Source organism: Scomber scombrus, chromosome 19 (assembly GCF_963691925.1).
Source record: "Scomber scombrus chromosome 19, fScoSco1.1, whole genome shotgun sequence".
Taxonomy (NCBI): domain Eukaryota; kingdom Metazoa; phylum Chordata; class Actinopteri; order Scombriformes; family Scombridae; genus Scomber; species Scomber scombrus.
In genome coordinates, this window is record NC_084988.1 from 8,841,501 (window position 1) to 8,864,435 (window position 22,935).

Below are 22,935 nucleotides of genomic sequence, written 5' to 3' on the forward strand. Positions count from 1 at the left end.
TCTCAAAGAAAACCTTCACACAGGCAAAGAAAGAGTGACAGAGGAAGAGAGAGGGACAGACAGAGTGAGAGAGAGTGGCTGAGAGAAAAACAAAGACGCCCTTTCAAAGTTTCTGAGTAACAGCTTACTCTGCTGACATCATCAAAGTGAGACGCTATTCCACAAGAGTTGGGGGAATTCCCGTGTTGCTGCCATCTCCTTCCGTCTTTGAGAGCCTCTAAGTGGCATACATTTCCAGTCTTTTCATGTACTGATATCAGATGCGGCCAGAGGGTGAGAGCATGGCTGCCCGCTCTGTCCCAATCTGTCACTGAGTGGACTGTGCTTTCAACTAGGGTTTTTTAATTTGGAGATAACACGCTTAGATGCAAGCATTTCCCTTCCACTTCCTTTTCCTCACCCTTACTGCTGCATTAAAAGACTACAATAAAGAACTATTCTGGAGTTTTAGCACGTGTTACACCAATGTAAATCAAGCGTCAACATTACATTCTGACAATTTTCAAAACTGTAGTTTGGTTTTTTTTGCTATTTTGATTCTGATTCCTATATATGCATATAGGAATCAGTGTCTGAGTAAGGCAGCGAAGTCAAACATTCAGATTTTATAGCTACGCCCATCACTGAATGTTAAAGAACACTCTGTGACCACTGTACAACAGTTGGCTCTTTGTGCATCCCTTATCACTGTCTCTTCCTGGAGGAGTTTTGTCTGCCCATCAATCTGCGCGGGAGGATGGGAATTGCACGGCATAACTAAAAGTTGAAGGTCGGACCACACCATTTCACTTTTAATAACATCCCGGAACTTTCTCACACAAGGTTTATGCAAGTAAAGTAAATGTTTATACGGCACATGCAAATCTAAGTATAAATACGTGAATCAGAAAAGATTAATAATTAATAATTAATTGAATAATTAATCACAGTTACCATAATGTCTGATGTTAAAATGTTACATTACTGTTGTGTGATAATGGGGCTGAAAGAATGCACTGACAATTTTGTATATTTGTTTTTTTGGTGGAAAGCTTCGAAATCATGATTTGAGAGACAGTTGCTGAGGTTTGCATTCCCAGGCTATCTTGTTGGAAAAAACAGAAAAACAGTAATGATAATGGATGTTATTAAAAGGATAATTGGTAGTTTCTTGCTTTTAACAAAAAGCGGAACATTTGTCTGGCTTGCACCCAAATACTATGTTACTATTTATTTTGCAGTCTTCCAGCAATAGCACACATGCACCATTGTGCAAACTTGGAAATACACTTCCAAAGATATTTTCTGTCACTTGCATCACCACACCAGCATGTTATGACTTTAAAGAGGCAGACCCTCTGCCAATAGATGTATTCAGGAAGATGACTGTGGTTAATATGTTTGTCATTTACTTGTCAAATTTCAAACATTTTTGGACAAACTTTATTCATATTAAAAGTGAAATAGGTTCTTGTCTTTTCATTATGTGATTGCATTATCAGTCCATGTCATGTAACCATGAAAGCCAGCATTTAATCAACATGATGGGATACTCCGGAAATACATTGGCTCACATCAGAGTACACCAGGCAATATTAATATAATAGTATAATAATATAATAATATATGAAGGGACTGACCCTGGATGCATTGCAGTGAGCCGTCCTCTGCCCGGATGGTAAACGTCTCCCCCGGGTTCACCTGCACCAGGATCACCTGTGCATACACAAATACAAAACAATCATATATTAGCAAGCACAGATCAGATTGACTGACGAAGATCAGATGGCATTGATGGGGAAAAAAGTCACATATAACGCCATAATCATACATCCATCTTCCAACAATCACAGAACAAGACAAACCTACTGGGCAGCTAATAGACAGAGGTGACATAACACACAATAACCATCGGATCCCAGAGTAGGGCGGACACAGAGAGTTCACACATATAAATGAGGTGTTCAGCTATTGGTGAGACCTTGCTGCTGTCTCACACACCCTGATTAGAGAAAAGCCTTTCTGTTTTCACCACAATGACTGGCAGAAAACCACTGAAACCAGCACAATATGCACACATCAATACACTGGAGTGATTCACGTATCACAAAGAAATAAGAAGACAGGTGAGCACATACACATCAAGCCAAAACATATCAGAATGTTTTAATTGCAGTGTTTCAACTGAATGTGTCTGAAGAGAGTGTGTGTGCTCCTTACCGTCATATTCTCCGCATACAGATTGTTGAGAGTGTACACGTGGCTGTAGACATGAAACAGGTGACCCTCCATTGCACACATACGCATGAATTCACACACACATGCATGCAGACACAAGCACAGCCCTGTCTATGCTCTACAGGTGTGCCGTCGTAAAATCCTCATATCCTGCTTTCCTCCTGTAGTGTCTGCATGCTCTCCCATCTCAGCACTAACCCGCTCCTCTGCCTCAGACACTCACACACACACACACACACACACACACACTCACACACTTCCTGTCTACTGCAGCGGCTGCAGTTGCTATGGGAACCCCAGCATAGTACAGGGTGACCCATGTTTCCCAAGGACTGAGAAAACCCCCATATCAGACCATGTGGTGGGTGTGTGAAATGTGTGCGTGTATGTATGTGTTATGCATTAATCTATACAAGACCAGATCACAGTATTAAAATAGTAATAGCATATTTGTTACCTTTGATGACATGATCACTGAAGCTTTAATTACATTAAAATAAACCATGGCATATGGTACCATCTTACCCAAAAAATCTGCAAAAAGTGTTTTTAAATGTAGGTTATATAAGATACATAAAAATGAATTTAAGCATAAAACAATTCATAGATGAGAATGTCCTCACTCATGTATGAACAAAAATGTTTTGTCAAGTCAAATAAAGTGCATAAGTCTGATTTTGGCAGGATCAACATCTTAGTTGGCCAGACTACAAACAGTTGTTCAAGCATCTTCTGGAAAACAGATTTTAATCTAGCAGAGGACAAAGGACATCTTTTTCATTTCAAAAACTCAAAATGTCAATATTTTCAGAAAGTCTTTGACGATTGTAACAGTTCACAAAGTTAATGTAGTTTAATTTTGCTCTCTGACATTTAATGGACGGAGCGTAAACAAAAACAATGAATACATTTTGGGAGGCATAGTTTCCAGAGAGTCAACTTTTGAACTGAACCTCTGGGGTTCTATTTCACAATATGACATTGCTCAACAGTATTTGGCATTATGTTCACTCCATTTGTCTACAGGGACATTTAGAATTTTTAAAAACAATTTAATGTAACTGTTTATTTCATATTTCAGTTTTTAGCAGTCATCACCTGCTTCAGACAGACAACACAGCTGCATAAAAAAAGGAGGCCACTAATTTATTTGAATGGAACCACTGCATTGACACAGCAGGGTCCCAACTAAATCATCTGACAAGAATCAAACCTGTATCAACTTTTGCTGGAACACAACACAATGTCATCTGGCAAGGTGCGACACTGGCATATCAAATTTTGAGCCGTCTATTAGCTCTGTTATACCATTTATTTAACACAAAATATTAGGGATGCACCGAAATGAAAATTCTTGGCCGAAACCGAAAACCGAAAATGAGGAAACCAAGGCCGAAAACCGAAACACCGAAAGAAATTATTATGCCAATTATTAGTACCATTGCATTTATGGCTATGACTGTGTACTAACCTCACTAAAATCAAGGCATTGCAATTCAAAGAATAAATCAATTACAAAAGTATGAAAATATTTATTTAGCAATGACATTGCACAATATAAAATTAAGTTAAAAATAACACTTAGTGTTACACTTGGTGGAGGGTTGCGATCGGTATCGGTCCGTGGGGGGGGGTTGCGATCGGTGTCGGTCTAATAAGCAGCAACACAGAGCTATAAGCACGCTTTACTCTCACACGCGCTGCATTTATAGTCACACAAACACACACACCTTCTACTGTGCTGTGCGCTTCTCCGTCTCTAAGCGGGTCCTCTGCATCCATCGCGACCCGGATCATTTCTCGTGCGCGCTGCTTTAATCCCACATCCAGGTAATAATCTTTATAACGCGGATCAAGTACAGTCGCGATGAAGTGCAGAGGATCCGAATAGATCTCGGTGAAACGTGTGCTGACAGAGAGTGTACTACACTTTAGTGCTGCAATTAAAGGAATAACGTCTGCTACAGATGCATCAGAGGAGCTGATCTCTTTAGTTAGCTGTTTCAGCCGTGTTGTTTCGGTGATAAAAGTATTTCGGCCGAAAACCGAAAATGCGCTTTTGGGCCATTTTCGGCCGAATATTTTCGGTGGCCGAATTTTCGGTGCATCCCTACAAAATATCATTGTCAGATATGGTTGCACCCCTAGAATCACATATTGTATCTAATCTTTTTGCTTGCATGCACCAAAGGAACACAGACACACAGATAAACACACATAAACAGGTGTAGGCAGGTAGAGACACATAGACAGGAAAGCTGATAGACAAGCAAGCAGACAAACACAAACACAGAAGTATGTACACAGACTCAACACAGACACTGAAAGGGTAAAAGAAAGCAGACACACACACACACACATACACACACACACAGACACATTCACACACACTGTAAAACAGACCAAGAAACAAACAAATACACACAAACATGAACACACATACGCAGAGTCAAATCTATATAATCATCGGTCTAGATCGCTGATTCCACACTGGGAACCGAGTTTAAACTGCAGGGTGTTACAATAAAAAGAGCTCCATAACTGCTGTGTGTTACAGCCAAAACCCTTCCTAACTGTTATGTGTTGCAGCCAAAACACTCCCACCACGCTTCCTCTGGGCTGTGAGGGCATGGGCAGGGGACCATACATAAACATCATCATCCCCAATCTACCAAAAGCACACAGTGTTAAAAATGTATCTGTGACACTGGGATTAGACTCAGGTCAATTAACTGTGATGCTTTTAACTATGTTGATCGCTTCCTTTTGCATATGCTGAGCTCGGGTGGGGTTTTGCACTTTGAAGGCGATCCAGTTGGCCCTTCAGCATCTGATAAGATCAGTACGTCACTTATAGAGGAGCTGTTGCATCCTTCTCCAAAGTAATTCAAGCTAAGGCCTGGGATCCATCAATGGAGCCAGTCAGCCGGTTACTCACTGCTTTAAAAAAAAGTCCCCAGCACTGAATGATGCATGTGTATGAATCTGTGTGTATCCTTTTCCCTGGTAAATGACAATGCTTTACTGTAGCAACTTGGCAGTTGTCCATTACATGTGGCAAGAACCCATGAACTGGGTAACACATGACAACAAAGAGAAGTGGCTGGATGACTGATGGGTATGTTTGCGTGTCTCTGGTTAGATTATGTATGTGTGTGTTTGTGAGAGGTACCATAGGAATGTTGAAACATGATGCAATAGAGGTGACTGTATTTGCGTGGTCATTCTGAAAGTTTAATTGAATACAAAAGACATGTACAACTGTGTGTGTCTTGGTTTGTGTTTTTGAGTGTTTACCTGCTGCGCTGCGTCACCGTTAACCATGTGAGGCATGAGCGGGACCTCTCCGTTCAGGAGGGGGGGCGGAGCCAAGTCCAGTGGAATCTGGTCTGTCATCATCATTGTGACGTACATTCATGGAGAAATTCACTGAACTGCCCTACCTGGAAAAATACAGAGAGAGAATGAATGAGAAACAAGGGACATGAGTATTGTTACACACAAGTACACACAAACACAGAGTCTTCAGTCATTTTGGGGATTTTACATTGACTTACATTAATTTCCTAACCATAACCACTACTTGCCTAAGCCTAACCTTTACTGCTGACCCAAAAATCTGCTTTCTTCCAATTAGGGACATAACCTTTGTCCCCAAAACGCTGTTCTCAAATAACTGATCTTAAGTTATTTGTCCCTGAAAGTAGCCTATGACGCACACACAGGTGTATTTTCCCCTACTGGTTTGAAGCAATCCAACAGGATTCCTAAATATTTAAAAGAAAAAAAACACCAGCAAGGAGGGAAAGCGTAACATTCTGTTGATCTTCACTGTCAGCTGCTGTTGACTGTCCTATTTCAACCTATTTACCCAATGGTGAAGGTAAACCTGGCCTTTTATGTATAAAGGACAAAGGTAACAACATTTGCTAAAATGTGACAGATTTTTAACATCACCCAGTTTCATGAAAAAAAAAAAAATTGTGTTACAGCCTAGAAATCATATTTTCCAGACATATGGGAACATTCTTGTTTGGTAACAGATCCCAGCGAAAATCACATCATCATTTTTAAAATGATTTCTGTGAAAATGAAATGCAAAAATTACCGTTTCCACTAAAATGGTGATTAATATCGCAATGCCAATATCTGTCAAAAATTATCGCAATATGATTTCTTTTTCTTGCATATCATTCAGCCCTAGTTTCCACTGTTTATCGTGCAATTTCCTCATCGACGAACCAATTTTCCACTTCAAGTGAGCGTGAAAACCTTTTTAAAATTGGTGAGGCGCTTTTATTAAATTTTACTATTTCCATTGGGTTTACTGCAGTCATGTTGTTTTAATCATGATTTAGACGACATATATTTCCCAACAACATAGGTGTACATGAAATATAACAGAGCCGTACACTGGAATAAACCATACTAGAATAAGCCAGAGAGAGAGAGAAGAAGGGTTTATTTTAACAAAGGTGCACACAAGCATGAGAAGAAACAAGAGAGAGATGGCGAGATAAATGATTGGTCCAGCAAACAAAGGTTTATCTTACCTTTGTAAGAAAGGTAAGAAAAGATACACTTCTGCACAGGAAGAGGACAAATAGACAGATGCAAAGACACAGACATTACATTATTCCTGTGTTTTTAACCGATTATCTTCAGACCTTTGCAAATATTTTGCCTTTTCTCTCTCATGACAATAACACCTTTTACCGACTTTGTAAATGAAAATCAGCTTCAGTAAAATGCAAGTCATATCATGTTAACAAAAAAAAGGGAAAAGATTAAAGAGGCAGAGGAGAACAGAGTGAGAGGCTAATTCAAAGCTTCATCATCAACAATAATCTTAAAATACAGGAGGGATTATAGTGAATATCCTGTTTGCAGGATTAATAAAAAAAGAAATATTGGATGAATGTTCCTTAGTTTGACACGTGAATGGGGATAACTGCACCTGCTGTTGGCTTAATAAATACAGCACACAACAGAATAGTACTCCATAAAATCACACAATCACACAGCAAGAATAGGAAGCCTTTTGAGGTCTTGTGTTTGCTCTTTAGAAAGTGACACAGAGAACTACATCAGGTTTATTTGCTTGCATATTAATGGAAGTAGAACCAAAACGTATAATAATTAGGGCAAGAAAATACATTAAAAAACTAAAACAGCATGTGTCGCCTCTGCACATGGTCCTCATCAGGGTTTTAACTAAGCTGCTCACCCGAACTTTAACGGTGAAAATGTATATGCTTACATACACACACACAGTCAACCACTGAGGCTCCCATATGTCAGAAGCAATACATACACTGGCTGGGGTTCTACTGTGTGTGTGTGTGTGTGTGTGTGTGTGTGTGTGTGTGTGTGTGTGTGTGTGTGTGTGTGTGTGTGTGTGTGTGTGTGTGTGTGTGTGTGTGTGTGTGTGTTCCCCCCAAGAGACAAACTGTTCTGCAAGAACTAACCTAGCGCATGTACAGTTCATATGCACACATATACAAACACACACAGATTCATAGCAAGAGGTAGATTACTAAATGCTATAGGTGTTTCAATTCAATGCTGATAAGTGAAATCACTGCTTAGGAGCCAATGATGAATGCCTATAAGCTGCTATTAGCATACGCACAACACACACATACATTATCCATAAAGATTACATTATCCATTTCATGCAAGTAAATAAATGAAATATGATATGTCTCTCACACACACACACACACACACACACACACACACACACACACACACACACACACACACACACACACACACACACACACACACACACACACACACACACACACACACACACACACACACACACACACACACACACACACACACACACAGCGTTCCTCTGAAAACAGCTGTGCGTCATTGTGTGTCTTTTCTTTCAGCTGGTCGTCTTCTCGCACTGACAAGGTCTTTGAAAGGGTTAGTAGATTGCACAGCTGTGGCTCATACTGTTGCAACATAAACACACACAATCACGCCACCCTGTCCACATCTTTTTGCCTTTTTTCACTCTATCTATCCTTTCAATTATGAATTTTGTTTCTCAAAACTCTGCCCCTTTCTCCAACTTAGCCCCGTTTCCAGCTCTGCCTGGCCATCCTGACTTGAGCACACACACATGAACTGCGTCTCCCGGACACATCACAGACAGATGGTAACACCACTCTCAGCACTGCCAGGAAAAAGAGAAGAGGCGAGACAGAGGAGCAAGGAGGGAGGAACAGAGGAGGGAATAAGTAAATGAAGGATCGGCTTTCATGATAAATAGAAAATGAACAAGGGGAACAGACCAAGATATCTCTTCCAATAACACTGCGTTCTTAAAATAACCCCTCCCCTCATCTTCTGAGGAAATTTGTGATAAAATATCCTTGAATTCACATGAGTCTGAATCTTAAGAAGAAATGAGATTCAACTGTAAGGCAAAAAAGTAATGATGTTCATTGAATTCGGATGTTGGGTAAGGTATGGACAAGGAAACTATAAAAGAAGGAAGGGTCATTATGTCATAATACCATCATTTTAATACTCTTCTTGGTGCCAGATTTTGGTGCTAGTGCTAATGAAGCCTATAATAGATGCAGTCCATTTTAAATCAAGCATAGTATAAATGTAACTTATATGTAAATAAATGGATGGAATTAGCATACATATCAAATGAAATGCACCTAGAAAACACATGAACCATTAGCTAAACACACCAACATAGTGGTGCATCCATCAACCAGATTGATAGCCTATGAAACTGAGAGGGTAGAGATTAAGGAGTGATCTGCCCATGATGCTAACTGCGCTGAGAGATTTAAAGTGTTGCACCAATATGCGTTCATGTGCTACACAGTGACACAATAACCCTTTATTCTTTTATAGTTTCCTTGGTTATGGGAAGGAAGTCTTATCTTCTTAAAGGAAGTAAGGATTCTGATTCTCATTCTATAATTAAATCCCATTTAAAAAGAATTGTCGGACAGAAATTTGCTTCTTAGGCATCATGCCATGATTTAGATGACAAGATCAACATCATATCTGGAGCCAGGGGATGGACAGCTTACCTTAGCATAAAGCTGGCCTAGCTCTGTTCAAACATAAAGCACCTTTAAAGTTCACTTAACATGCTACATAATTTTTTTTTCTTTTTTTGAATTCATACAAAAATAAAACAAAGGATGAAAACACAAAGTTGCTGTTTAACAGGAATTTATGTTAGGGAATATTTTTTTTATTTTCTGTCACATCCATGCTATCGTTAATCTTTGAATTAAACTAGACTAACCTCTCTTGGCTATAGCATAACCAAAAAAAAGTCAGTATTCCTTTAAAGCAATAATACAACACCCTAGTGGAGGAACACAAATGTGTTGTGTTCAGCTTACTGATGTCTTGTTATATAATTTCTTGGCCCTGACAACCTCTAAATTTAACTGCCTAACCTTTCACTGCAATTTGAAGCAAGTGATGTGTGAAATTGCATAGTGCAGAAGCAACTTTAAGGGGGGAAAAGCAACCATTTGTCTACTGACATCTGATTTTGCTGATTTTGTGACTATTTCCTGGTAAGGGAAGTAAAATCCAGGCAAAATGTAAATTCACTTTTTTGTTATGCAGCTGTTTTCTGTGGAGTGTTGTACACATTTCCAACAGGGTCTAATGCATATATCTGGAAATTGAATGTAATGAATGAATAATAACCTTTGTTCTTCAGTGGAATCATTAGAAGATGGATGCTGCTGTTGACAGCTTCAAACAACACCATGCAACACACTCGCATCCACATGCACACACACGCGCACATCTACACACATGGATTGGTTTCCGTTCCCGAGTGGAATGTGGGAGGAATAAGGTGTCGATTCCCAGCAGGGATAAAATGTTAAAATTGAGAAATTCCATGTTGAATCCAGAAAACAATCACCCACTTGTCTGGGTGTATGAATGTGTGTGTGTGTGCACGTGCAGGCATGCACACATGTCTGTGTCATTAGACAGGAAGCCCTGTGTAAGCATGGAAACTGCCTCCCAAACATAAAAGATGCATAGAGCAAAAAACACACACCAAGATGTAACGTTCACACACACAGAAGCCCTAGATATTCCGCTGCAGCATTGACCTCATAACACGACAGCCATTACTCATACAGTCATTCACATACACACACACGCCCAATGACTCCTGTTTGTCCATCGTGATGAAGCATAATGGATATTCACAACCACCTAACAGACTGTCTGACTTACTTCCAGTTGACTCCTTCATACCTCTCCCTCTCATCATTCACACTGCCATATAAATACAAACACACACATACATGCAGTTTTGGACACTTGAGTTTTTCATATTTAGCAGAAATATAACCAATACGTACATAAAAATTCAAATGATCCAATGTGCAGACAGCAGACTACTCTGACTTGCACTTTTCAGCATTTTATTCATAAAAACGAAAAGTCTACGAGGACGATGAGAACTGATTGCAATCTAAGCTCGAAACACAGAACATTTTGTTGTAAACTCTAAACCTTACCCTGATTTAAAGAAAAATAAAACTGACAATATAGAACACTGTAAGGCTAATATATGGCTAATATTAGCTAATTGGACAGACTTATTTCCTACCCTCTGCTTTGCTTGTTAATGCCTACTGGGGGCGATTAAAGTCAGTCATGTCCGGTGATTTGTCATTCAGGGCAGAGCAACGCTGATTCAATACATCAGCATGACTCCTAGTATTTTTCCTCTGTTGCAAGAGGATTTGTCAGTTCTACTGTTGCAAGAAAAGTTTTAGTTAAAAAAACCACATAAAACTTGATTAACTTCAGCACAAATAAATGCAATACCACTTAATTTCAAGGACCTTTGTCTATTGCTCATTTAGAGTCAGTCACAGGAATTCATATTTTGACTAATCATAGCCATTTTTGTCAATTTTCTGCCATTTTCCTTTAAGATGACATTATTCCAACCCCCCCTTGACCTTCTGCACACTTAGATATGAGTAAGAATAATACAGATTAATTTTTGTTGACTTTTTATAAGCCTTCCGCACAATGCAACCCCAGTCATCTGGCTGAACTTGTCCACAATACACTGGACATTCGTTACTGGTTTTGCTTTTGGCCAGTCTTTTTAGAGGCGGGGTGATACATGGCTCAGGCTGACTAAAGTGAATATGTCACAAAAAAAGATAAGCATTGATTTCAGATGTGATCCTTCTGTTCTCAGAGTGCTGCTATCAAGGGACAGGCAGTGAAGATGATGGAAATCCATAAAACTCAGGTTGAACTTTGAGAGCCTTAAGCCTCTGTCACGCACTGCAACCCTAAAGTTATCCGGACATTACCCGGAGGAGGTGCATTAGAGAACGCAAATGTCCAAATCAGTTGGACCGCACATTTAACAGACTCTATGCTGCCATCTCCCTGGTGCAAAGTCCCTGCAATGTACGATTGATCCCATGTAATTTTTTGGAGAACACAAACATCTGCGGGTGAAGAAGAAGAGTAATTTACACAAAGACATAACAAAAATGTCCAACTGGAAAGATGACAAGATTCAGGTACTTCTGTTGATAAGGGCCAAAGCTGAAATCATCAGACCGGCTATGTGACATTGCATACTTTTTACATAATGTCTTCCCTCCTTCATGCTTAACCTCGGTGCTAGTCCTCGCAAGTATTGAACGGTACCAATACTAGAAAGGTAATGGAATAACCCTGCTGTTAAAATTGGTACTATACCCAATGTTATTATTACTGGCACTTCAAGAATGACAGCGTTTTTGTAATTAATAAAGAAACGAAGAATTTTAAAGTTCAATGTACTAATATATTATTCCACTTCTTTTCCTGTTGTTCCAGGTTTTTGCCATGGTATTATTTCAGTAGCAGTATCAAGATATTCAGGCAGGTACTGTATCAAAGTCATAATTTTGGTATCATGACAAACCTTTGCCTAAACCAAACAAAGTGTTTCCAGTATGTGAGAATACATCTGACACAGACAGTCTTCTGATGTGTGTCACATGCCTGAAAGGGCAACTCCGGACAATGTCCAAAACCTGAATCTCCAAACATTTTCCAGAGTTCATGTGAGAAAACGGCTATACAGACCTAATCTGCAAGATGGTCAGTAACAGCCACTTCATGTGAGGAATGTGTTAGACTGACTGAAAAGATAGTGGTGCTCACTAATTACACAAACACACACAGGGTGATATGCAGGAAGTACATATTATGTCAGTGCAGATGACATGACTGTGGCCTTTTAGTCAACTGTGGTGAAGAAATGAAACCACTGTTTCCTGTCCTGGACAACCATTTAGTCAGCAGCTACATACTAACACCCCCCTCTCCCCTCCCCTCCCCTCCCTCCCCCCACTCCCCTTTTTTACAGCACACTGGCTTTTCCAGGATCATAGGAACTCTTTCGGTAATTCAGGAACTTAAAGATGATTCAGATTTTGCTTCCTTGGTTCCTATCATAGAAACAGCCCTGAGCTCAAGATACAGAGGGCAGCAAAAATATTGTAGTGAAGTTTAGACTATTGACCATTTGCCTATTCTTAACTTTGTGAAAATTGTATTAAACCAAGTGATTGAAAAAAAATAATAATAGAGAAACAAGATCTTTGGTTTACTGAACTTTTACTTCCTCTGCTTTCTGAAGTTTCTCCTGGTATCACAGACTTTTAATGAAGAAAATAAAAAGGAGTGAAGAGAGATATCTGAATATGTCAACATGCATCATTTAACCCTACTTTGAGATGTGGGCTGAATGTAGATCTGCAACTGCCTGACATCAATGTCTCTATCAGGGATAGGAATGTTATTGTACCTCTGGCTGATCTAATAAAAGAACCGAAACAAGAGTAAGCAAGAGGGAGAATTGAAAGTGATACTGAACCTTATTGGAACTTAGGTAGTGTTCTCTGCAATTCTCTGCAATTCTGTTATTTAACAGTCATGAGTATGGAATTAAACTCTTGCAGACTGGATATCGGTTAATTCAATAGACACATGCCATACTTCCATTTCTTGTATCAAAATAAACTGGTAGAAACCTTAAAAAGCCATCAGTGTACCTGAATTGTAATATCCATGTAAATGCAGGGTCAGAGTAGGAGAGAGACAATAAGAGTTAGAAAGGTATAGGTATCCTCCTCCTCATACTGGGTGTGTTAAGCAGTGAGGAATGTTCTCAGGTGTCCGGGCTCAGAACTGAATGACTATCTATTCACTGCAGTGCACACACACACACACACACACATACACACACACACACATACACACACACACACAGTACATGCCAAACACAACTGGGATGTATTCAAGACCTTTCAAACCCATCTTATCAGCAGACATCTTATATATATATATAGTATTATATATTATTTAATTATATTGATACACACGCACACTTTGGTATTGTATGTGTGTGTGTATGTGTGTGTGTGTTTGGAGAAAGAGGGGAGGGGGGTGACTTCTAAATATGGTGGGAAACTGCCACCAACACCACTCCCATTCAACCCCAGCTCCTTTTACAAAAGGTATTCAGTCTAGGAGAGACCTGCTCTCTCTCTATCTCTCTCACACTCACCCCCTTTCTAATACACACACACACACACACACACACACACACACACACACACACACACACACACACACACACACACACACACACACACACACAGAGAGAGATTGACTGAGTAGCTTTATACCAGAAGGGGGGGGTGGTGGAGAGGGGGAGATGCAGAAAAGAAGGAGGGAAGGAATAAGGGGTGGATAGAGGGGCAAAGAGGAATGCTGTGCTTGTGCTTACTCTGAAGAGAGTGTGAACACACACACGTACACACACACACATTTGGGAAAGACAGAGAGGGGATTTATAGAAGATGGAACCTCTTGAGGTTCCCACGTCGGCCAGCGGCTTTCTGCACATATGCAGGCAGTGTGTGCGAGACAGAGAGGGAGAGAGAGAGAGAGAGAGAGGGTGTGCATTAAGAGAGATGCAGGAGAGGCTGAAAGAGGGGAACAGACGCAAAGTGTCTTAAATAAAATTCCAAGTTTCGGCTTGTTCTTCAATTTACCTACATACATTTGGCTCGCAAATGCTTGCACATACATTTGTGGGCTGCCTTTATGTGTGCACGCCTCTGTGTGTATGTGTATGGTCCTCTTGCCCTATAATTGCGGTAATGATATGTCATCCACGAAAGAAGAACTCTGAACGGGTGGAGTGGAATGCAATCGACACATGCAAGCACACACACACGTTCCACTTGCAAACCATGTATGAACAAGCTCTTCTACAAACTCCGTGAACTGAGACCTTTAGGGCACCTTTTTACCTCCAAACAGATGAGATTAAGCACCTCAAGGAACCACATCTGATGGTGAACAAAAGCTTCAACCTACCAGCTGCCTTTTCATTTCACTAAAATTGTAAATGCCATATTATCTTGGTGCCACAACACAAATAGCCCTGACAGGTGTTTTTTTTCCCAGCAGTATTAATAAATCATATCATAATTTCAGCATAAACACACTGGTCTCCTTAACAACTCAATCCGTCAAGGTAGAATAAATGAAAGTAAAATGTGCTCTGTCCCAGGTAACACTGCTTATATTTGCGCAACACCTGTTATTGTGAAAGTTTAGTGCACATTTAGTTGGCACTCTTGTCATGGGAAACCTACAAGGAACCATCAGTTAAATGTTCATTGTTTTGCTTAAGGACATTTCTGCAAGACACAAAGTGAATGTCTGGGTGCAGGATGATCAGTTGCATCACTTGGCAAACCCGCCATACCAGGAGTATATTGGTTGTATGTCCAATACCTGGGATCAATGCAAATTGAACCCAGGTGACAATTTCCTAACAGTCTGAGATTTAAACTAGCAGCACTTCTTTTCCAGCAATTCTTTTTTTCAAACTCTGGCGACAGCTATCCAAATCGCAACAATTTAACACTTTTGGAAGTTTTATCATTGCCACGTCCCACATTCCCTGCATGAATGAACATTTCTCCACTTTTACAGAATGCAAATGTGTCTCCAAGGTTATACTGCGGTCGGTTGCCTGCATCTTGCACATAACTCGAGGCAGATGAGGAGCCATTAACAGTCTGCAGTTAGTCCTCCGAAATGCAGGAACACCCTTTATCTTTATGTCAGTGTCTGATGAAATCTTGAATTGTCATGCTGCATTTAATTAATCCAAGATTAGGTGGCATAAAAACAGCTTTGTGTATTCACTTTTTCCCTGGATTACTCCTTTCAGAACTATTTTTCTCTTGAATTTTGCTTCTCTTCTTTTCCTCTTGTCTCTTTTTCCTGTTTCCTTTAAATACCAGGAATTCTGCAGATCGTTGTGTGCAGCCGGAGCACCGACAAGTCAGGACTCAGCCCTGCTAAAAGACAGGCTCAGCACTACTCTCTACCCCCCACCTTCATCCCTCGCCCTGCACACACAAAATGAGCACCCTGGGCAAAGCCTTTCTCCCCTGTCATCCTCCCATCCATCCATCCATCTACCCACCCATCCAATCCTCTCATCATGCCTGGTTTCCAGGAACACAGGCCAAAAACAAATGACCCAGTGACTCCCTTTCTCCTTCCACCCTCCTCCTATCTCCGACTGAGCCTTTTTAAAGATGCAAGTCATACTTAGTTGTCCATCCATCTTTTTCTTTGTCAACATCCACAATGTCCAACTGCAGATAGCTTTAAATAATTAAGACATTTCCCAAACTCCTCTTTACTTTCTCTGAAAAATAACATAAGGCTCTAACAAACACATACAAAAAGAATTCAAACAACTTCAACCAGCTTGTTTCCATGCAAAAAAAAAACACAAGTATATCAACATTCAGTCTTTTCCAGGGAGCCAAGCAGCTCAGCCAAAGACTCCAGGATCTGACTCTATTGCCATCCACTTCCTGGAAAGACCCCGCCTTCCTCACATTCCACTGCCCTGTCAAAACACAGCTACCCTCTCCAACTGGCTGACAGGAAAACCATCGGCTGCCTTATAGGCTGTTGCCGGGGCAGTGGGCGGGAGGAAGTAAAAGCGGAGCTCAAAGAAACAGCGGCCCATTCCCAGGGAGAGACAAAAGTTACATAACTGCGCACACGCACACACACACACACACACACACACACACACACACACACACACACACAGACATACATACATACACAGGATCAGGACAACACCCTCAACACACAGCGGAACACAAAATAGGGTCAGGGAGAAAGAAAGGTGAGGAGACAGTAAAGGGAGTGCAGAGAAAGAAGGGAGAAAGAACGACCGAGAGAGGAGAGAAGTTGAGAATGGGTGAGGAAGAGAGGGAGGGGTAGGTGAGGAAATGGCTATTTTACACTCAGGTCAGAAGCTGTGGGAGAGTACTTCCAGTGTGTGTGTATATGTTTGTGTGAGACACAGAGAAAAAGGTTAATTGGTATATGTTGGAAGATCACCTGCATCAAACCCTAAGCGGAAGAGAAGTCGACCATAAAGGAGAACTGTGCCAAAAATAAAGTTCACTTTCATACACGCAACACACATGTGACTGACACAACCCTGTAACCTTTATGAAAAACAAAGCAATCTGGCGTTATCAAATTAATATTATCTGTTGCCTGTCTGCGCAGGGTGGAAATGATGGCAATCTGTTAACTGAGAGCAGGGAGGGCAGGATGGAAACAGGAGGAGAGGAAGGAGAACGAGGGGAAGGAGAGAAGGCAGGAGGAAAGGGGAGAAGGGAGAAATGGGGAGGGGAGGGGAAAGGGCCGGAGGTTGAATGTGTGTGAAGAGAGAAATGTATGGAATCCTAATTGTGTTATTGCTCCAGAACAAACATTAGTCCTGCCTGTCATACCACAGACAGCAGGCAGCGAGCGAGTGTGTATGTGTGTGAGTGAGAGAGACAGAGGGAAAATTGAATGAGCCCAGCAAATTAAAAGTCAAGCGAAGCAAGTTTAAAAACATGCTCTCCACTTTTTTTCCCTGGCTATTCATGAAGGCAGAGCATTTACAATCAGCTCTGTGTTAGCCGTTAGCTTCACATTAGCACGGCTAGCTCCAGCAGATGTGTGCATCTGCCAGCGAGCCCTCCCTCCTGCCGCTGTACAGCTGTGGGCTGGCCGTGTGTGTGTGTGTGTGTGTGTGTGTGTGTGTGTGTGTGTGTGTGGTTGGGCAGGGGGCCAGCAGGCAGTAAACCCACAGTAGAGGCCCTGACAGTCCAACGCTTGCCACGTAGCCATGTAGCAGCGACGTAACTCCAGAGGAGAGGAGAAGAGATCTATACTCTCTCTATGAGAAAAAGAGGCAAGCATAAGAGAGAAAATATTGAGTGAAATAATGTAGGTCATTGTGTGGGATTCAGCGAATAAACAGAGGCAACGCAAAGAGTCAAACACATGGAGACAAAGTGATTTTGTGATACAGTTTATCCCAGTCAGAACACTTATGTTTCCACCAATTACATCAGCCAGGACTTCCAGACTCCTTTTCCCTAAATGAGAGCTCCTTTGACTTACAGATGTTTAAGGCTTAGTTTCACAAACTGGTGACCACACACACACAACAAAATAGTTTGCAGACCGGCACAAACACAAACCCAGCCAGCCTGCCCTAATCATCATCATTATAACTGAGTCATTGTCTTAATTACTTCTATCAGCCTCATCAAAGTTTCTTAACTGTTAAAGGCTGGTACTGGCAACACCTTCATCTTCATTATCCCCTCCATACTGCCTTAAGAAAATTCTGTATTTTGTTTGGTGTTTGTGTGTGTTTAATACAGAGGAAGTGGTTATTCTCCCACAGGCACATGAACATGACTCACTCTTCTTCATGGCAGTGCTTCCAGATTTTTTTTTCTTCTCCTTTTGTCCTTTTCTCCCCTCCTCCCAGTCCCTCTCTCACTCTCCCCACCACAGTTCAGACTTTTCTCCATCAGATCCATAGAGGCTGAGTGCTGAGCGCACTGCAGCCCAGAGAGGAGCACAGAGCCTGAGGAGGGCTCACAGCAAACCCCTCCCTAACACCTTGGATCTCCAAGGCTCAGCCTGGCCACACACAGGGAGGCTAGCTCCACAAGCCAGCAGACTAAAAGCTGAAATGGGCTGACTGGTGGGTAGGTAGTATGACAGGCGGCTTGGCACAGTAAACTTACTAATTATGTAACATAGGGTCATCCAGTTTGAAGTCTACAGTCTTAAAACATTAAAGTCATTGTTTAGCATTCAGAAATCCTTGAATATCTTCACCACCAAGCCCAGTTTTTTGTATGTATGCAGGTACAGGACCATACATTCCACCATTGATACTTTAACCTATTGACTCCAATTGCTGAAGATGTGCATACCTTCAGGTGTACGTGTGTTGTGCAAGCTAGTGTAGTTACATTTATAATAACAATTTAAAAATTTAAAAATCAAGGTTGTGCTGGACAACTTATGTGTTTTATTTAAGATGTCAAACAAATGCAAACTCTTTGTTTTGCAGACAAATATGCACACAAACTATTGATCAGACAGGTAGGAAGAAAGATAACAAGCTGAAAACATATGCTGGAGATAGGGAGAAAAACTTGACAGTTATGGAGCCACTGATTTTATATACACTGATGTGTCCATTTCAGAAATAAGTTTTATTTCAAAGTCCTTTTTCCTCTTGTCACCATGGAGATATGAACTCAACTCAGGTTCAAATATTCTCTCTTTATCTTGTTCTCTCTCTTTCTCACACACACACACACACACATCAGTGCAAAATGATGCACGCTGTGGGCGTTCAGCAAGCCCTACATTCATTTACATCCCAGACATGACAATATTATGTTAGCATGACATTATACAGTACCAGCTCTGCATTAGCTCCCCAACCTCAGCTCATGCTTATTCATCTCTCATCTATATGTCCCCATCCACCATCTCCTCTCAGTCTCGCCTTTATTACTGTGTAATGTACTTTGTTCCATGTAATGCAGCCCTTTAGCGTAAATATGATGCTTTGCCCGCAGAACTGGATCCTTTTCAAGTGGCGGCTCAGATAAAGCAGCGTGTGTGTTGCGTATGACTTACGTGGTTGCATGGTTTTCACGAGAAAGGACCAGTGGCCAATGAACATTAGTTACACTTTGAATTCTATTTACCAGACCTCTCTCTGTCTTCCTCCTCTTCCTCTATTCCCCTTCTGTCCCACTTCCAGCTTTAACCTGTCTCCCTCCTTCTTCTTTTTCTACCCTCACCCCCACCACTACTGGCCTTACTTCCCAAACAACCCCTCAGCCATCAAAAGACAGCCGCCCATTCAGAAGGTTTTAGGGTCGGGTGGGGGAGGAGAGAGGTATAGGCTTGGTGAAGGGAAGACGGAGGGTTGGGGGGGGGGGGGGGGGGGGGGGGGGGGGGGTTCAGGGTTCTCATTCCCGCTAAATTGTCCCACATGGCTGAGCGTGCTTAGTTTAAACAAACACAGCCACTTCCTCCTCACTGCGCACATCGGCACACAGACACAGGCGCGTGCACGCACCCACATAAACACACACCAATTGGGCGCACAGGCATGCTTGAACTCCAATACACAAAAACAAGCATGCACACATATATATATATATATATATATACATATACACATATATAAACACACATGCATACAATGCATTGTATGGCCTGGCAGGCAGCAGTCAATACTTTACAGTCTTGCACTCTAGCCAGTAAACTCACAGCTGAGTCTGGACTCCACACCAAAACACCTCAGCTCTGAAGATTACTCATTGTATAGTTCACTGTGAAGAACAATTTCATATGCATATTCAGCATATCTACTGTATGATTTGGCTTCTGGTGACACAGAGTTTAAAAAAGTAAAACTTTTGTGGGGCTTTAACCAAACAATCCACAATAAACATCTCAGCTAATGGGTCCCTGGAGTCAAACCCCAAAACCCAAACTGATACCACAGAAAGTGACTCAGGGGGAAAACACTGGACAGAATCTTTGTTTAAATGTGTGTACTGTGAATGCACATTTCAGTTTGTTTAGAAAGCTGACAGAATATATAGAAATGTGGAGGATGTGGCCATTGAGACCATTTTGATGGATTATAGCAACAAAAAAGTTGTCTTGAGCATTGTTATATTTAGCAGCAGCCTGACAGTGACAGGAAACATAAAATACCACACAGGTACTGCATACCCATTGCAAAGTGCACAGAAATGTGAGCAGTATTTCTGAAAATGCTGTTTACAGCAACTGAGAGACAGTTGGAATTTAATTTATCAACAAAAAGTGATTTTTTATAAAATGGGGAAAAATAAAGACTTATATTTGACTATAAATAAAGACTATTTGTGTGCCAGCCTAAAACAAATCAGAAATTTTGTAATATTTTTTTAATAATGTAAGTAGGGGTCAAAGTAACAAGGAGAGTTTTATTTAGGCAATAAGTTACTGCTAAGACATGCTCACATTCCCTCCTCCTTCATTTTACAGTTACATTACAAGCATCTACTGTATAGGTGACACTTCAGGTACAATATGTAACAATGTCTATGGTGGGTTTGGAGTCAAAGGTGCATAACAGGTATGGTATGCAGTATTTTATTTGTGTATTACTGTGATAATTATTTAAAATCACGACATTGTTACTGAGAGATATTTGTTCAAAGTCAACTTTTATTATTTATCCTCTGCTCCAAGTTTTCCATCAAGGCCAGCTTAACATCTCTCTGGCTTGACATCCTCCGCATCAGCACATATTTCAATGCAGTGACCTGCAATCATCACAATCAGCTCTACATTACAAGCAGCTATAGCAAAGTGGAGTGAAGGAGGACAACCACAGTGTCCAGACAATAAGCCCACATTCACTGCCAGTGGACCTGCTGCCGTCCAGGCCTGAACACACAGCATGTCTCTGCCACTAATGCTGCGCTCCATCAGGGCTGCATGCCATGAGTCTTAATTAAGACAGCTATGCCAAGTCAAGAAGTGAATTCTACTCCCCCCTTCTCTCTTTCGCTCTCTCTCACGGACACACACACACACACAGATACAGACGGATGCACAAACACACATTCTCGGATGGTCGAACATGTAGACGCAGACAAACCACCAAGAGACATTCAGATCAGCAGTTTTATGGGCCATGAAAAAGCTTGCTCAGTGGGTGGTGTGTGTGTGTGTGTGTGTGTGTGTGTGTGTGTGTGTGTGTGTGTGTGTGTGTGTGTGTGTGTGTGTGTGTGTGTGTGTGTGTGTGTGTGTGTGTGTGTGTGTGTGTGTTGCTGAAAAAAAGACTATTTAGTCACACCTACATGATAAACCCGCAGACAAGACAACAACTGAGTCTGAGAGATATGCCCTCACACACACAAACAATCATCCTTTAAATGCACAAACATGCAAGTTAAGCCTGAATAATTGGTTTTGACAATGTCTTAATTCTATGACTAACTCATAGTTGTGTTTATGAATGTGCATGTGTGTGTATGCATGTCGACAGAATAGGCAGCGATGTTTAATCCATCAGAAGAAAAATGAATTGGGATGAAAAGTTAGAGAGGACACTTCTTGGGAAATGCAAGCCAATAGAAAGTGTACATCAAACACACACACACACTTATAACACCCCTCCCCACAGCCTGGGGTCACAAGGTCACATTCCTCCTCCTCAATCAGCCTCAGGATTTCACACACTAGTTCAGGGATGTGGTTGTGTGTTTCTGCCTGCCTGCGTGTGTGTGTGTGTGTGTGTGTGTGTGTGTGTGTGTGTGTGTGTGTGTGTGTGTGTGTGTGTGTGTGTGTGTGTGTGTGTGTGTGTGTGTGTGTGTGTGTGTGTGTGTGTGTGTGCGCGCCTGTGTGTAGGATGTTTTAGTGATTTGTGGGGGGTCCGGCTTGAGGGCAGGGAGGGGAGAAGTTAAGGAAAATAGGGGACTGTAGGCATACTAAGCCAAATACATTTGCACCAATGCATCTTTTACTCTTTTTTGGCCTTCTGTCCACACTTTTCTCAAAAGTGAATGATGTTTATCCAAATTGATGAAATCTGCAATGACAGGCAGATGCTGTGCTGCAGTAATGTTAAGAGAACAACTTTCTCAGCTAGTCTCACTGTACAGGTGATGTCATCAATCTATATTGAGCATAAAGTGGGAATTTGATTAAAGTCTTAGTCAAACAGCACAAGAATTACTATTAACTTTGGTTGACAGATGATAACCCATTATCTTATAGTCAACAGAAAAATATGTTGTGTTTGGCTAACTTGAAACAATAAGTGGTGGTGAAAAGCAGGAGGTGAAAATGCTGAGGTTTGCATAGGTGTGTCTGACACAAATTCTTAAGGAAGCATCCATTTCTATCCATTTTCTTACTATTTCTGCATTTTGTTGAGGATGAAGAACTTTTCAAAGCTACCTCAACATGCTAGAGGGTATGAAGTACATCAAATTTATTGGAGTATTGTGGAAGTGGCAGAAGGAGAAGAACAAGAAATGACAGGTATGTGGCAGTGGGTGGGGAGAGACACACTGAGAGGAGGCGAGGGAGGGGTCGAAGTGTGTCTGCATGCCCTGGAGGTAGGAGGAGGAGGAGGGTGGTGGGTTGTTTAACAAGGGAAAGCAATAAAACATGTGGCTTTGCATTAAAAAACACCTACTTCCTCCTCGAGCAGAACCCACAACTCTGGTCCTGCAT

The 22,935-nt window shown here is 41.3% G+C and overlaps 1 protein-coding gene across 1 annotated transcript in view; it reads right to left on the reverse strand.

Moving 5' to 3' along the window:
* The window catches only part of fndc3ba (fibronectin type III domain containing 3Ba), a 97,354-nt gene that overhangs the window by 67,457 nt on the left and 6,962 nt on the right, over positions 1 to 22,935 (reverse strand). The window contains exons 2-3 of the mRNA XM_062439737.1: positions 5,515 to 5,660; positions 1,620 to 1,695 (exon numbers count right to left, since the gene is read on the reverse strand). Coding sequence (XP_062295721.1) covers positions 1,620 to 1,695; positions 5,515 to 5,631 — 193 coding nt within the window. The 5' untranslated portion in view covers positions 5,632 to 5,660. The remainder of the gene's footprint in view (positions 1 to 1,619; positions 1,696 to 5,514; positions 5,661 to 22,935) is intronic.